The 18268-nt window shown below is 41.1% G+C and overlaps 1 protein-coding gene across 1 annotated transcript in view; it reads right to left on the bottom strand.

The window, feature by feature from the left end:
- Window positions 1–362, bottom strand: part of ELL2 (elongation factor for RNA polymerase II 2) — a 75983-nt gene extending 75621 nt beyond the window's left edge. The window contains exon 1 of the mRNA XM_058533606.1: window positions 96–362. Within this exon, the coding sequence (XP_058389589.1) occupies window positions 96–242 (147 nt within the window). The 5' untranslated portion in view covers window positions 243–362. The remainder of the gene's footprint in view (window positions 1–95) is intronic.
- Between the last annotated feature and the right edge of the window lie 17906 nt (window positions 363–18268).

Genomic DNA, 18268 nt, shown 5'->3' on the forward strand with positions numbered 1-18268 from the left:
CCGGCCCCGCGCCGGGTGCCCGGGGCCCAGGGAGGTGCGGCCGGGCGGCCCTCTCCTTGCTCGAGCCCGGCCGCTCGGCCGGCCGGCCCGCTCACCTTGTGGCTCTGGTAGGTCTCGAGCGCTCGGATCGCCGTCTCGGTGAGCTTCACATGCAGTACGGTGATGTTGTCCTGCCCCAGCCGGCCGCACGACAGTCCATAGCGCTGCTCCTCCCGCAGGCCCGCCGCCCCCCCTGCCGCCATCTTAAATTCCCCGGGGTGCCGTCGCCGACGCCGCTCCGGCTTTAGCCTCCACTGCGGCCGCGGCTGCTCGGGCTTCTGCAGCCGCCGCCACAGCTACGGCCATCCCGCTGCTGACGTACTGTCATATACTGCGCGCAGCCAGACCTCGGGCTGCCACCGCCGCCACCCGCCCCACCCTCCGGCCCCGCGCCCCGCCCCGGGCCCTCTCATTGGCCCCGTTCCCTCCCAGAACCGCCCCCATTGGCCGCCTTTCACTCTCACGGAGGCGGAGCCCAAAGTCGCTGGAGTTTTGCTCCCGGGACGGGACGTCCGAGAGGCGAGAGGCTGACGTCGAGGTGACGCGCCAAGTTAATCACATCTGACGTCACGTCTGGTCGTCTTGGATCGCCGGCCGCGATTGGCCAGGCTGGCTTGGGGGATCCCCTGCTAATTGGGTGTCCCGGTTGCCTGGTCTGATTACCTGGAGTCGGAGCCCCGCGCCTTGGGGGATAGTAGTGGAGAGTAGGGGAGAGTCTCTTCCTGCGCTGGTGGTCCTCGGAGAGGAGGACCTCCGCCTCAAGTGTGTGGCTAAGTAAGGACTTCATCCCCCGACGGCTGTGGAAGCTTGTGGAACTTGGTGTGTGCGTGTGAGGGACGGCGCAGTAGGTGGAGTCACTGGCGAGCTTCTCCTCAAAACTCAGTTTAGCGCCGTTTTTGAGCAGGTGGAATTGAGGAGGACGCTCTTCTTCGTCCTTTCACCCTAAACTTGTGAAATTAGTGAGTCGACCCTAGGCTTTAGAAGTTGTACTGGATTGTGTGGAGCATCTTAAGTACAACATCAGGCCTAAGGCTGAAATGCCTTTGGTGGGCATAGTACTATAGAAAATTGAACTTGAGGGTCTTGCCCGGTCGTCATCCCAGAGGAACATATTCCATTCTTCTGGAGTTCGCCAGAGGGGCAGGGTTGTGCCTTTTTATGGGACGTGGAGAGGCTCTCCTGGTGGGGGTGGTATCTCAAAGGACCGCGGAAGAGTAAACTGGCCTTGACCTAAATTAAAAGAAACATCGACACCTCTCATTCTCCGGTTCTGTTTGAGGTCTGTCCATTTTATTTGACCGGGATGAGGGAAAACCTAGCTAGAGTTTAAGCTGCTGAGTTAAGTGGAGGAGACGGGGGTGTCGGGGCGTGCGAGACCTGGCATACTTTCCGTTCCTCGCGATGCTCCGTGTGTGGGCGTGGCTAAAGGAGGGTACCTAATCAAGAGCCCTCTTCAGGCTGTGTGGATAGATTGACAGATAGGCTTCCCATCAGGGAGGATGAATTCACCGGGTGATCAGAAACGTCAGATAAAAACAAACCGTTGAAAGGCTTGAAACTGCTGAAAGGCTGTTTAAAAAGATTCCTTTTTTTGGCGAAGTTTGAGACGCTTGTTTGTTTTCCTCAGATTGTAAAACCTTGTTGCGTTTTACAGGGATTCCCCAGAAAAAAATGATAGGTATTTCATCAGTATTTCCCATCCTTTTAAATTGGATAGGGCTATGATTTTCCAGAAAGGTCCAGGTGGGAGTTTTTCGTGATTCACCCCTCCCTGCACTTGAATAAATCCATTCCCCAGCCTACAGGTACACTACCTCTTGATTCAGACCCTCAAGCATTTTGTGTGTGTAATATGAATTACAGAACTAATTCTTCTTCCATAGAGTATGGGTTAAGTGAAAACACCTGTATTAAGTGTTGGTTACATCACAGGAGAGCATTTTTTAAATTGACTAATTTCAAACCACTAGAATTGGCTAGCTGTTAAGACATGATTAACACTTGTTAATTTAGTTTACTAGAGTGTTAATTATCTTAAATTCATTGAATAGAGAAACTAAGGCAATCACAAAAAAATTCAAAAAATAATTTTTACTTGAATTTTCTTTTCTTGTGTTTGCTTTGCTTTGACGGGGGAAGAACTGACCACATATCTAAAACCTTAATTATTTGGGGTGTGTGTGGGGGGGATGTTTGACCAGAACAAGTAAAACCTGTATCCCACTGCTTTTCCGGTGAAGGTGGGTAAATCCCCGCCCACATGGCATCTTAATTTGGCCTCCTCTTACTCAGAACTTTTGATGACATCCAAGGGGTGGGGGAGGAGCAAGGGTGGTTTTCATGTACTTTTCAAATGTCTGACCTGCAGCCCTTTACTAGTAATTGATTTTCTTTTTTTAATCGTGGTAGGAAATTTTTTCTCATGCCCTATTTTCGTGGGTAACAATCTTTCAGTGGATAATATATTATTGTAGTGAGTTATTGTTTGTATTTTTCCCTTTTTGAGCTTTTTGGCTGTGGAAGGAAGCAATGACCATGTACAAAGTGATATGGTAATCTAGTAGTGTGTCTCTTCATTGCATAGTACACACTATGCCTGCCTGAATCAGAGGGGCAAGTTTTGATGCTGATAAGGGTAATTTATTTTGAGGAGGCTGATGAAAGCTGCTCTTTGGGAAGTTTGCCATTTTATAGATATTTTCTGTATCATTATTAAGTTTAAATAATTAACAAATTATTGAATGCCAATTAAGTGTCAAATGTTGTGGAGGACTTAAAAATTAAATGGTATAGTCTCTAAAGGAATTTTCTGTTTAAATATGGCGAATGAATCAACACTCAAAGCAAAGCACTTAGAGGATTAATAAATGTGAATTTGGGTGGTGGTGGTGATAAGCTCAAAAATTCAGAGGAAGGAGAAGTCTGGAGAGGTTTTGTGGGGGCGGTGGAACTTGAATATTTCTTGAGGGCTGAGTAGATTCTAGATAAGTGGAGGTGGTATAGATGGGGAGAGGCCAACTAAAAATGATCTTAATCATTCTAGCTGAACCCATCCATTTTATGAATGAGGAAACTGAAACTCTGTTAATTAACCTGATGCAGGGCCTGCTCTATCTCTGATGCCTAGTGTTTGATGCAGGCAGAGGATGTGTGAACGTCAAGGCCCTTGCTGGCCTTCAAATGCTGGGCCACCCCTCATTCCTGGTTGCCACATATTTAATGACCATTTCTCACTTTTCCTTTGGAGCTGAGCTCACCAATTCGGGTGCCTTCAGGGACCATTAGGTACCCAAAATGAGTGGAGCAGGCTGGACACAATGCCACAGGGACTGAAGGTGCTGGACTGTGGTGAGCTGGGCATGTTAAAGGGCTCAGTGGTTTCCTGGTCCAGCTGATTGTTGCCAGGTGAACATGCAGGGGCCCAGTGTTGTCCAATCTTCTAATTTTTCAAGAAAAACTGGAAATCGCAGACTTTTACGTGGGCTTTTTGATTTTTATTTTTTGGCACCTAACTAAAAATTTCAGTAAACATTTTGTGGACATTAAAAAAGTCTTTGGGCCTGAGTTAGCCCACAGCTTTCTAGTTTTCAACCTCTGTTTTAGTGATTTCCTGTGCAGAAGGCCGTTGTCTTATACCTGTCGTAGTAGTTTTGTGAGTTATTTCTTAAAGCCACCTAAAAAAATTTCTTACTAATGTCAATATAAGGCAATGGCTTATGTTAGGAAGACAACACAGAACCTTATAGAGTTATAGCAGAGAAGCTCTCCGGAAGAAGAATTTCCCGGTAGAAATTCTTTCCTCTTGAAATTCCTACTCCCTGAAGCCTCCTGCCCCCATTGTGTTTGACCCTGCATGGTTACACTGCTCTCCTGTCAAGACTTTGCCCAGTCCTATGCAAAAATCTCCTCCTTTCCTCAGCCACAACTGAAGTAGGAGCTTGATGATTTTGAAAGAACTTCACTAAATGTTTATAGAGAATAAAAGTGAAATACTTGTAGGAGAGACATAAGTGTTTGTTGCCTAAACACAGATTGTAAGCTGAACGATTATTGTATCATGTGTGATTATTTTTTATTCCATTCCATTTAAGTGTAAGAAATGTCACATTGCATTATTTATCACCATTATTGCCAAATCAGGCTCTGAGCCCTGCATCTCACTGTGTGGTAGTACAGTAAATCCACAGGTCTTACAAAGGTCCCGGCATATATGGAGAGGGCTCTCTGGTTTATTTCCATCGCTGCTGGTACCCATTAGAAGCTCAAGAATTTCCCTTTAGGAAGGGTTTGGGATTGGGTGCAACCTAGATGGAAGGAATGAGGGGACCTGAATTGAAATTAGGTTCACGTAGCAAACATACTAATTTTATTTAGATTGTGTATTTATTTGGCAGTGGAGTTGGGGGTGGCACCGATGGGGATTATGAGAAGGGAGGCTGAAACTCTCCCTAGCTACTATTTGGCACCAAAACATATATGATGATGGTCTACATGATTTCCTGAGAGGTATAGCTCATCTGGGAACTTTGCTGAGACTGGCAGCATTGGGGTACCAAGTCCAACCTCCCTCTCCAGATGTGCACTTTTCTGGGGAGCTGAAAGGACAGTGGACTTGGGCTGTACCCTTCCTGGGATTGGCAGCCTCTGCCCCTTCCCAGTCTCACTGGAAGCTATCCCAGCTCTAGACTTTCACCTCTACGCTTTGTCAGCCTCTGAAGTTCTTTCCTCCTCCTAGGACAGTTTGATTCTTTTCAAAAATTGTGATCTGGGAGTAAGGAAAGTCCCCCCCAGCCTCCTGACATCCTCCTCTCCAGTTCAAATCCCTTCTTTATGCTTGGTGGGGCTGCGTAGAAGGCTAAGTGCGCAGGGCTATCTCTTATTCATTCAGATATATGGAAAATACAACTCTGGCTTCCTAAGACTGAGATACTCAATCTTCACTAACATCTTTCTGGGCTTCTTTCCCTCTTTGTTTCTTGTCTTTCCCCACTTGAAAAGCAGTCTCTGGGAAGTAGTGTGTCCTTTGTAAGCAAAAAGACTCAGGTTCATAATTTTCCTGCACACCAAGAAAACTCCCTTCTCCTGTACTGATTGAGAAAAATGTTCTGTCCACAGAATTGCACAATATAGTGACCAAACTGTCTCTTTCTCTCACATGATAATTGTTTTTACGGCTTTTCAGCATAGTGCAAACTGCTCTGAAAGGTGTCAGATAAGCTCTGAGAATGAGAAGGTGGTAAAGAGTGACCTCAAAACTCTTACTATTTCCGTGCTGTTTTGTACTGAAAAGGAGCACGTGTATTTCTGAATAAACTGAGAAGTTAGGAAGACTAAGGGGGCAAAATGCCTGTTCAACTTTTCAGCTTTAAACATGCTAATAGTGGGCCAAATGCCATCGACATCAAGAACAGTATTGATAATTAATAATAGCTTATTTTTATGTGTGTGTGTGCGCGGAAGATTAGCCCTGAGCTAACATCTGTTGCCAATCCTCCTCTTTTTGCTGAGGAAGATTGGCCCTGGGCCAACATCTGTGCCCGTCTTCCTCTACTTCATATGGGACGCTGCCACAGAATGGCTTGACAAGTGGTGCGTCAGTCCGCACCCGGGATCCGAACCTGCAAATCCCAGGGGAAGCAGAGCATGTGAACTTGAACCGCTACGCCACTGGGCCGGCCCCAATAATAGCTTATTCTTGATGGGACTTTGCAGTTTAAAAGCAATTAACTTACGTTATCTGTGAATTTTCTCTCTGTTCTGTGAGGTAGCCGTTGTTTTATATTCATTTTACCTTTGAGGTAACTGAGGTTCAAAGAGGCTGTGTAAATGACAGAGCCTGGTCAGAACCTAAGATTTCCTTTTCCAAATCTAGCACTTGTATCTATGAGCATGGCTCTAAAGTCTGAGGAATTATACTGAATGTGTCAGGTTGTCATAGTAAAATTAATAAAGAGGAACTGGTTGGTTCTACTTTTTTGGGGCAGCTTGGGAGTTGGCTTTTTTGTTGGTCTTGAAAGCAAGACTTAAGTCATTTGAATCACTCCCTCTATACAAACACCAAATATCCTATTAAATAGTAAGAAGGCAAATAAAATGATCTATTCAGCTTTGGTATATTATAGCTAGCATATTGACTTTAGTGAGATTTATGAAAGCTAATTCTATTTTTATGTGTGGCATAGAAAATTTGTGATATATTGGAGCTCTTGGTATAACAAATAAGCGCAGTGCCCATTTGAAAATGTTCATATTATAATTTTAAATTATAAGGATTTACAGTTGTTACATGTTTGCTTTTATTGCCTATTCGTATCTATGATTTATTTGATGATGAGTCATTGGTCAAAAGCACAATCCCCAGTGGTATCACTTGTTCTCATGGGAAAATGCCACTCACTTTATGACGTGGTTTCCAGAACATATTATGGCAAAAAGTAGAGATTAAATACATCACACATATGAACACGGAAGACTTTTCTGTTTCCACTTAGAGAGTTAGAGTTGCAGTCCCTCTGATCCCATTTTGTTTTCAATCAGCCTTTTATTCAAGTATCATATTTATCATCTTTTTTTTTTTTAAGATTTTTTTATTCCGCCCCCCAAAGCCCCAGTAGATAGTTGTATGTCATAGCTGCACATCCTTCTAGTTGCTGTATGTGGGACGCGGCCTCAGCATGGCCGGAGAAGCGGTGCGTCGGTGCGCGCCCGGGATCCGAACCCGGGCCGCCAGCATCGGGGCGCGCGCACTTAACCGCTAAGCCACGGGGCCGGCCCTTATCATCTTTGATCTATTGATCTGTTATGGCCTACAATTTGGGTGCTTTTGCTGTTGCTTTGGATTTTGGAAATTTAAAAACCAGTGTGACCCTCATAGGTTAGAATATTTACAGAATTAGAAACATGGCAGTATAGTCTAGTAAGGGAGATAAGATATGAGGATAAGGGATATTAGATGAGAAGCACCATACAGGCGCTAATTCAGTGATGTAGGAGTTCTGGATCACTAGAACATATTCAGCTCAGGGCACTAGGAAAAGCTTCATGGAAGAGTTAGCATTGGAACATCAAAGGTTTGTAGCTGTGATAATGGGAGTATTGAAACATTCTAAGCGTAAGAATCTTATAAGCAGTGGTTTGCTATTACATGGTGTTTTGGGAGAAAGACAGTGATCTCGTTTAACTGGCATATGGGGCACATGAAGGTGGTTGTGACAGATGGAGCCAGAAAGATGGGTTGGGGACAGACTGTGAAGAGAACTTTCAGTATTGGATTAAGGAGTATGGACTTTTATCTCTGAACAATGGGGAACTTGTGGAAGCTTCTGACCAGGAAGTAGCATCATCTCATCCATATGTTAGGACTGTCCTGGTGATAGCAGTATGAGTAATGGTTTGGAATGGAGGGATACTGCAAAAAGGAAGCTGAATCAGGAGGCAAAAGGTAGTAAGGCCTGTGCTAGGGTATTGATAATGGGAATGGAGAAGAGGAGGAGGATATGAAAGGCTCTGTGAAGGTAGACTTGATTGATTTGGGCAGCTTTATTTGAGTGTGAGAGGTGAGTGAGCATGAGGAACCAAAAATAACTACTAGCTTCAAGTTTGGTTTACTAGAAGATAGTATTGATATGAAAAGAAATAAGGAAATCAGGGGAAGGAGCTGGTTTAGGTTAGAGGTAGTGGTAGAACATAGGAGTGAAAATGTTGGGCAGTCTTTTGGAAACGTGGGTCTTAGGTCTCAGAGTCAATCCCATTGAGATAATAGTAGTACTCGTGGAACTAGACAGGTTTTCTGAGGGAGATTATGAGGAATGAAGAGGAGAAGGGAAAGAACTGGGGAGTATTCCCAAACCATGCCCACCATAAATGCTGTACGCCTCCTTCCCATTTAGAATCATGGCTACGGTGGGCCACACTACTCACAGAGGGTATCTCTGTGTGTGTGTGTGTGTGTGTGTGTGTGTATTTCCCTGTATGTATTTCCAAGATTTTCCCAATAGTGACATCATGCTCAGTCACTTGCATTCAAAAGTGTGTTTTGGAGTGGGAGAAAAAGGAAGTGGAATTAACGCTGCTCCTTAGGCATTGCACTTATTCAGTGCACACCCATGGAGAGGTGTTGACTTGCATACCTCATCCATTGGGTATGTTATGACAGAAAGGAGGTATTGTAGGCAGTAAGGGGGTGCCTAAAGGCACTTTATTCTGAATTGTACAGGGAGCAACAGATTATTGGGGAGAGAGTAAGCAGGGAGACCAATGATCAGAGGAAGCTCTATATCATTTAGAAGTTCGAAATAGGATACTATCAGTGGAAATAATGAACAGTGTGCAGCTGTTCGTCAATAAGTGATTATTTGCAAAAAGCATTTAAGAGTAAGAGATCATTGCTACTGGTAGTAGTCACATACTTACTGAGTGAAGTTTGCTGGGTGTACATTGAATATTGTCCATCCTAAATGGATCAAAATTTCAGTTCAGTGATAGGAAATATTATACAACTGGAAAAGGAAAGGAATACGTTTGTCTCTAAGGGCTGATATTGTTGCATAGTACTTAAAGCGGTAATGCCACCTTCAAATTGTTATAGCAAATTAATTTTAATGATGACTAATTAACAGAAATATGTTTGCTAGTCTGTAATCTGATTTTGGAAGCAGGGCCGTTAACTGAGAATAAGGAGAACTCCTCTCTGTTTCTGATTTGGTCCGTCTAATCCCTGCCTTGAATAAATCACTTCTCTTATGTGTAAAATGATTTTAGGTGATTTAAATACTCTAGTTATTTGAATTGTGATATTTCTCTTCAATATTTCTCAACTGAGCCAACATAAAAAATATAAAAAGTATAAAGTATGATTTGATTTACCTGCAAAAAAGTATTAGTCTCATATTGCAGTATAAATGTATCAAATCAATATGTTGTACACCTTAAACTTACACAATGTTATATGTCAATTATGTCTCTAAAAAAAAAATAATATTAGCCTCTAACAGGGATATTCATAGTCATTGAAAACAACAGTTCACAATGTTAATGATCTGTTATGACTCTGACCTCTGGTGAAAAAATGGTACTGCAGTCAGCAGATTGTATTAAACTTCAATAGCATAGAAAGCCAAGCAGCATGATTTAGCTTTGTCCAGTGTTGACAAATCTTGTATTTGGCATGAAGGAATGGCTCTGTTCTATGTAGATTTTGAATTGATCAGTATCTTTGCTTCATTTTTAGTTTCCTGAATCTTTAAAAAAAAAAGTTTCTATCTTGTGGTTATAAAATTAACCTGTTTTTTACACACTCATCCTAAGCATATAGGTTTGAATAGATTGATTGAATGTTATTATCAAATATTTTCCAAAACGGAAAATGGCATTAGAAATTTACTTTAGGGGCCGGCCTAGTGGCTTAGCGGTTAAGTGCGCGCATTCCGCTGCTGGCGGCCCGGGTTTGGATCCTGGGCGCACACTGACGCACTGCTTCTTCGGCCATGCTGAGGCCGTGTCCCACATACAGCAACTAGAAGGATGTGCAACTATGACATACAACTATCTACTGGGGCTTTGGGGGAAAAAAGGAGGAGGGTTGGCAATAGATGTTAGCTCAGAGCCGATCTTCCTCAGCAAAAAGAGGAGGATTAGCATGGATGTTAGCTCAGGGCTGATCTTCCTCACAAAAAAAGAAAAAAAAAAAGAAATTTACTTTAAAAATAGAAAATTTGGGGGCTGGCCCTGTGGCCTAGTGGTTAAGTTCAGTGTGCTCCACTTGGGTGGCCCAGGTTTGGTTCCCGGGTGCAGACCTACACCACTTGGCGGCGGCCAAATGTGGCCATGTTGTATGTGGGCCATTTGTATGTGGGCCATGTTGTGGTGGTGGCGCACATACAAAATAGGGGAAGATTGGCACAGATGTTAGCTCAGGGCGAATCCTCAGCAAAAAAAAAAGAAAGAAAGAAAGAAAGAAAGAAAATTTGAAAGCACTTTTTGGTTTGCAATGACAATTATTCCGGAAAGTGTACTGTAAGATATTTAAGTGTTAGCTCAGAATAAACTTTTCAAAATTTATCTTTAATTTACATACAGTAAAATTTGCTCTTTTTGTTTTATACATTTGACACACAGAACACTTCCATCATCCCCCCCAAAAATCTCCCTTGTGCTGTTCCTTTGTAGTCAGACCCTCTGCCCACCACTGTTAACCCTTGGCAGCCACTAATCTGTTCTCTATCCCTATAGTTTTGCTTTTCCAGAATGTCATGTACATGGAATCACACAGTACCGTAGCCTTGTCAGTCTGGCTTCTTCCACTTAGCATAATGCATGTGAGATTCATCCATGTTGTTGCATGTATCTGTAGTTTGTTCCTTTTTATTGCTGAATGGTATTTCATTGTATGGATGCTCCACAGTTTGTTTAGTCACCAGTTGAAGGACATTTGCATTATATCCAATTTTTGGTGATTCTGAATAAAGCTGCTATAAACATTCACACATGGTTTTTATGTGAACATAAGTCTTAATCTCGATTGGGCAAGTACGTAAGACTAGGATTAACTGCATATAGTAAGTGTATATATAACTTTATAATAAACTGCCAAACTTTACAGAATGGCTGTGGCATTTTTCATTTGAGAGTACGGATTTCTCTGCATACTTATCAGCACTTCGTATTGTCAATTTTTGGTTTTTGTTTTTTTTTTTGAGGAAGATCAGCCCTGAGCTAACATCTGCCAATCCTCCTTTGTTTTTTTGCTGAGGAAGACTGGCCCTGGGCTAACATCCGTGCCCATCTTCCTCCACTTTATATGGGATGCCACCACAGCATGGCTTGCCAAGCGGTGTGTCGGTGCCTGCCTGGGATCCAAACCAGCAAACCCCGGGCGCCGCAGTGGATCTCGAGCACTTAACCGCTTGCGCCACTGGACCAGCCCCATGTTTTTGTTTTTAATTTTAGTCATTCTAGAGGGTGCATATTATTATCTCATTGTGGTTTTAATTTGAATTTCCTTAATGACCAGTGATGTAGAGCATCTTTTTGTTGTGCTTATTTGCTATCCTTATATCTTCTTTTTTTAACTATCTTTTCAGATCTTTTGTCCATTTTTAAAATTGAGTTGTTTGGATATTGTTGAGTTTTGAAAATTCTTTAAATAATCTAGATACAAAATTTTTGTCAGATTCTGTCAGATACAAATCACAAATATTTGTGATTTGTAAATATTTTCCCCCAGTCTGTGGCTTGTTTTTTAATTCTCTTAATGTGTCTTTTGCAGAGTGAAATGTGTCATTTTGTAGAGCAAAAAAAGTTTTTTAATTTTGATGAGGTCCAATTTATCAATTTTTTTTTTTATTGACAGTGCTTTTGGTGTTATATCTAGGGACTCTTTTCTTAGCTCAAAGTCACAAAAATTTTCCCTTATGTTTCCCTAAATGTTTTATAGTTTTACATTGGCATTTAAGTCTATTGTCCATTTTGAGTTAATCTTTGTATAAAGTGTGAGATATGTGTCTAGGTTCATTTTTTTGCGTATAGACTTGCACCATTTGTTAAAAAGACAGTCTTTTCTCCATTGACTTGCCTTTGCACCTATGTCAAAAATGAATTGACCGTAGTATTTATGTGGGTCTAATTTTTGGACTCTATTCTTTATTGATCCATGTGTCTGTCCTTTTGCTAGTACCACACATTAACATGATTATTGTAGCTTTATAGTAGGATTAACTTTAAACATCTCTGCTAGAAAGAAACAAGTTTTCTATAGGACTCTAGTCAATTTCCTTTTCAATCTTCTTATCCAAGCAAAATGGATTATTTCTCAACAATTTTAATTTCTGTCTTCATTCAGTTTATATATTGATTATAAACGTGGGCTATAGCCATACTTATATCCCTTCCCTGGATAGAAAAAGACCCCTGTGGACTATGGCATTTAAGTAGAGCTTTCTCTGCAAAATGCAAAAATTTGCAAAAGAATACTAAGCCACTATCTGCAGAAGTTCCCTTGATGGGCTTCCCCTCCTCTTACAGCCCCCCCTCCTCCCCCACCCAGCCTGAGCTGCTTGGACAGTGGTGACACCCTACCACCCATTGACAACCAGCTTCCTGTGTGGTGGAGTGGCAGTTGGTGGAAACCAGCTGTTATGATTCATCCCATTTAAGATTTCTGCCTTTTGAGAAGTGACGCTAATGGGGCCAGGCTGAATGGTGTCTGATTGGCAGAATTTTCTTTATGAAAGAGGTTTGATTTCTAGTGCCTCAGCAATTGAAGTTTTTATTTTTTAACAGGTACATTCTGATTTCCAGTTTTTGTGTGAGCTCAGTTAGATAGATAAATGTTGTTTTCATCAATTGTTTGTACTGGCTGTTATTTCTTCCTGAAAAAACAAACAAGCATGGAAACTTCTGTAAAAAAGGTTCTTGCATTACCAATTCTTTAATAGTTTTACAAGCTTTCAGGCTTCTGATATTCTCCAAAAGGCAAAAAATTCTCTGCTCAAGATATGACCTATTACATTTTGGATTCAGTGAAAGAAGTTTCGAGTGCCTGAGGAGATAGCTTCACGTCCCTTGAGGACATGGCGTTTCTCTGCGGCTGCTGAAGCCAATTTCATCCCGATTTTTTGGTTGTTTTGTTAGCTCAGGTAGACTTATGAATTTTATTTATCTATCAATCAATCAATCTATCTATTTATTTATTTATTTTTGGTGAGGGAGATTGGCCCTGAGCTAACATCTGTTGCCAATCTTCCTTTTTTTGCTGAGGAAGATTGGCCCTGCGCTAACATCCCTGCCCATGCTCCTTTATTTTGTATGTGGGGCACCGCCACAGCGTGGCTTGATGAGTAGTGTGTAGGTCTGTATCCAGGATCCGAACCTGTGAACCCTGGGCCACCGAAGTGGAGTGCGAGAACTTAACCACTACGCCATCGGGACAGCCCCTGAATATTATTTAAAAGCAGAATATTTGTTAGGAGGTTGAAGAAATTTGCAATCATAGGAACAAGTTTTTTTGCCAGTCAGTCAGTAAATACCCTGAAAAGAACAATATAAGAAAAATAAATGTTAAAACATTGGTAAGAGAAAAGCATACTGGTTTTTATAAAAGTTACCCCAAATTAACTGCATCCTTACTTTAGAGAAGAGCATGATGATGAAGGAGAAAGATAGTGATTAAGTTCAGGACATACCAATCATGGAACCAGTCGTGTGCATGGGGGAGGGAGGGATCCTGTTAGCAGCAGCCTTGTATAGGATGGGCCAGATTTCTATAGTGATGCTGTGTAGCATCTTTGCTACATGCTGAATCATGCTCCTGAATTTGAGAGTGTCAAATTATGGCTGGAATTTTTGTAATACTAAGAAGCGCTGGTTTCCTATAGCCAATTAAAGTTGTGCTAGAGGTTCAACGTTTTATAACATTTGGAAGTAACAAGTGATTTTTAGCTTTGGATTAGTGATACCCTAGGGCAGAAGTTCTCAAACTTTAAAGTAGATAAGAATCCCCTGGGGAGCTTGTTAAAATTTAGGTCCCTGGGCTCCAGCCCTCAAAGGTTTGGATTTAGGAGGTCTGGGGAGTGGCCAAGAATCTGCATTTTAACAACAACCTCGCTCCTTTTAGCACTCTGAGTCATCTCTCAAGAAGCTGCAAAATCCTCCTAACAAAAACTATTGTCCTTCAACTGAATTTTTAAAATACTATTTCACTTAGCACAAGTAGGTGTTATGAAACCTAATGATGATTGAGCTTCAGAGTTCCAAAGAGGTTAGCAATAACTAGTTAAGATTCCCTAGGTGTGAACTAAGATATAACAGGCAATGAGCAGTATACAGAGACTTAAGTTAGATTTCTTTCAATTAGAAGTTATTAGTTACACAATTTCCATTTCCAGGTCATCTGTGCATCCACAGATGGTATTAGAAAAGGGAGGTAGACCAGGCATAAATACCTAGGGAATTTCACGAGGTTCTTTATAATCATTTATTGCCTGCTGTGCTGTTAATGATGTTACTCAGGATTCCATTAGGTTAGCTGTGAATATAGTAATTGGTCCCTTGACAAGAGCCAGGGGTGTCGAATCCTGTGGCTCCACCTCATTCTGGTCATGTTGGAGACAAGATAGAAACTGTTGCCTGTAATCTTCAAGGGCACTTTCATTTCTGGGGACAAGGCACCTGTGCTCCAAAGTACATTTCTTAAAACAGAGCAGGAGTCCCTAGAGAGTCCTCCTCTAATTCAGGCAGGCACTTATGACCTACTTTTAAAAGTAATTTGAAAATCCCATCAAACACAAGCAATCAAAATCCAGATTCTCCACCAGGTATTCTGTAGACTTAGCATTGCATCTTTTCTATCTTCCCACACCAACAGCTTAAATGTATTTTGGACAGGGTTTTCCCCTCTGTTTGTTGATACCTGGGTAAGGTGGAGAATTTCTAGTTTCTGGACTCAAAGCAACTGCACAAATGAATATAATACGATATAAATTGGTTCTCCCTGTGCATAACAAAGGGAATCAAATTTGCTGACCTGGTGTTCAAATTTAAAGTTCTGCAGCTTGCAGAATTAGAATACCCAAGCCAGAGGTTATTTCTCCCCCTTGGAAGACCTATGCTTTTGGTCATGTATGTACCTTATGAAACTTTCCTAACTTTCAAAGCAAAACTTTGACAAGGCAAAGAGATTCATGTAACTTCTAGGGTTGTAACATCCAATCCCATCTCTTACCTAATTTTTGAATCTCATTTTGCTTCTACTTTAACTCTCCTGCTTAATTGTCAGCTTCTTATGGGAGAAGTTTCTATCTTACTCATATGTATTTTTAATCACCAGGAGGTTATATTAATAATCAAGCTCAGCTTCTTGAGGAAGATGGCTTCATTTTGCACAGTTGGCTGAAATAAGTATTTGTGAATTTGATCATTGAGTTGGCAGATGTCTTTTCTCATTCTCTGTTTTCCAGTTGCGTGGGTTTGGCTGCCACATCTCCTCAATTCAGATCCTTGCCTTGTCACTTGCTAGTTGTGTGACCCTGGGCAAGTTACTTAAGCACTCTGTGCCTTAGTTTTCTTTTCTGTAAAATGGCACTCCATAAATGATAGCATGATCCTGATGATCACCAGGCAGACTGTACTGTCTTAATTTTAATCATTTCATGGTGTCTTGTGCAAGATTTTTGTCATTTCTCCTATTTGCACTGGTGCCTTACTTCTTCCTAAAAGTCTACATTTTCTGCATTTATTCATTTCTGGTTATATCTTGTCCAATAGAATTCTGCAATATGAAGAATTGTAAGGCAGCGCTCCAGGCTCTGGGAAGGTGGTTTGAAGCATTGTGAGATTGTTTAGCATAATACAGGCTGTGTTACAGCCTGGTGTGATCCTGGATCTGCCACTTACTTCAATTTGCCTCGATAAGCCTCAATTCCTTACAAGTAAAACGGAGATGATGATAGTACCTATGTCATAAGGTGTGGTATTAAGGGATTTAACATATGTAAAAGCACTCAGAAGGATGACTAGTACATAAAATAGATACCAGGCCCAAGCCCCACCCCAAGATTCTGATTAAATTAATCTGGGGTGGGACTCAGGTATCTGTGTATTTAAAACACCCTGTAGGTGACTCGAATGTGCAGTGAGGATTGAGAACCACTGGACTAGATGATTCTCAAAGGATAGCCTAATTAGCAGTGGTACAGGCTTTCATGCTTATGCTTCCTGTCCTTTCTTTTTATAGGTTTAAAATTCTATCTAGAAAATACTGTGGGAAGACAGAAATTACTTGAAAGCTGTTGAAAGGATGATAGATTAACAGTTACAATTATTTAGTATGTACATACTGGATACACTTTGTTATGGTAGCTTCCCCATGATTCTAAGTCAAGCAATTTTTCAATTAAAAATATAATAAGGAGTTTTTAGGCTGCTTCAACTCACTGTCCTACAACATAATATAGAAATCACTGGTTTTAAAAAAAACTTCATAATTGAGTTAACAATGTCAGGATATGTATGCTCATGTAAAACAGAAGAGTAAATTAATTGGGTGTTTGGAGTCTGGTATGTTGTAACGAATTGGGTTATCAGGGGTGACTTAATTGGGCTACTGAATGAATTAACACCCCTTAAATGTGGGAAGTTCACACTTCACTTCATCATTCCTGTCAGTGGACTGGTGGTGGTATCCAAAAGATCAAAGTACATTTCTGAAAAAAATCCAAGTAGTTCATATTAAAGAATAATCAGTGTCAGAGGCATTAAGGCCCTATCATGTAATGTTGCTAATGTCTCCTATTATATTCACTGCACACAAGCTGGGAAAATACAGAGAAATAGAAAGAATAAAACTAAAATCACCTGTAACTCCATACCCTAAAACAACTATTACTAAGAACTTTATATACCAGCACCTCCCAGCCACAATTATATATATTCATGAGATTAAAATTGAGGTCATACTACAGATAAAATTTTGCATTTATCTCATTAAACTCACTGGCAGCACCTTGCAAGACAAAATAACTTTTTTTTTCTTTAACATTTTTTTTGTTTGTTTTGAGGGGGAGGGAAGGCATAGAGGGGCTCTGGGCTTTTTTTTTTGGTGAGTAAGATTGGCCCTGAGCTAACACCTGTTGCCAATCTTCCTCGTTTTGCTTGAGGAAGAGTGGCCTTGAGCTAACATCTGTGCCCATCTTCCTCTATTTTATATGTGGGTTGCTGCCACAGCATGGCTTGATGAGTGGTGTAGGTCCACACCCGGGATCCAAACCAGCGAACCTGGGCCACCGAAGCTGAGCGTGCTGAACTTACCCAATACGCCACTGGGCCGGCCCCCTAGACAAAATAACTTTTAAGCTTTTATTTTCTTCTCAGGTATACATGAGATATGCTAAATAATAATATTATAGTATTTAATATTCAAGATAAAGGATGTAAGTTAAAGAAAGATTGATACAACCTCAGGTAGAGACACAAGACAATGAAGAATAAATAATGTGTGTTATTTCTGAATATCACGTTTTTGTTCATCAATAAATTACAGTCACACATTGCTTATCGATGATGATATGTTCTGAGAAATGCATCATTAGGCAATTTCGTCATTGTGTGAACATCATAGTGTACTTACAGAAACCTAGATAGTATAGCCTCCTATACACCTAGGCTATCTGGTACTAATCTTATGGGACCACTGTTGTATATGTGGTCGTTTGTTGACCAAAATGTTGTTATGCAGCACATGACTGTATTTATGAGGAAGAGTTGAAAAAGGCAAAAATTTATAATTATCTATAGAAAAAGTGCAGGATCTCAAAAATACTTCAGAGAGAGTTGGTTTAAGTTCATTAGTGATCTTTTAGGGAGTGGCTCAATGAGTAATTATTTTATGAATGAATTAAGGGAGAACTAAACATATAGGAATATAAATATAGTCCCTAAAATCTTAACTCTTTTCTCTCTCTCTCTCTCTTCCCAGACTTATTCCAAAATCCCACTTTTTTTTCTATATTCTGCCTCTTAGGAATTTTAATTTTTAAAAGTGAAAGAAGAGTTACTGCTAATTACATCTTTTTTTAAAATGTAGAAAATATGCAAGCACATCTGGGGCCTAGTAGGTATAAACACAAAGAATTGGGAGATCTGTGCTTACAATTCTTGGTACTGGCTTATATTTTCCATGGTGGAAAGTCTCCCTTGAGAGGGACCAGAAAACCTTATGTTGCTGAAGGATTCCTGGAGCCGTCTTGCAATGAAGGCTGCTTTTGGTACCCATTAGAGTTCACCATTGGGCCCATGCACTTGCCATGCAGGTGCTGGATGTCCATCTTTTGATTCCCAGTGGCCTCTGCAGCACTGACTACATAATTTGCCAGGCCAAATTATGAAAATAAAAACGTGGAGACCCTTGTTCAAAATGCAAGGAAGTTAAAATATAAAACTTTTTCCTTTCTTCTACAGTCTTTCTCTTGTCAACTTAAAAAGAAAATTCACCTGTTATTTTGTTCTCAAATTGGGTTTATTTAGGAATAGCCAAAAGAATTGCAATTTGGGATGTGCATGCTATGGTGAACCATAGGCAAATCCAGAAAACAAAGGAGGGAAGCTTGCTTTTATAGAGCAAAAGGGGGAGTAGGGAGAGGTTTTTCTAAAGGAAAGTCCCTTGGGGGAAGTAACAGTTCAGGGTGGCAACAGCCTCTCATTGGCTGAGCTAGGGCATTTCTCATTGGCTGGGCTG

The sequence above is a fragment of the Diceros bicornis genome, chromosome 1, assembly GCF_020826845.1.
Source record: "Diceros bicornis minor isolate mBicDic1 chromosome 1, mDicBic1.mat.cur, whole genome shotgun sequence".
NCBI lineage: Eukaryota > Metazoa > Chordata > Mammalia > Perissodactyla > Rhinocerotidae > Diceros > Diceros bicornis.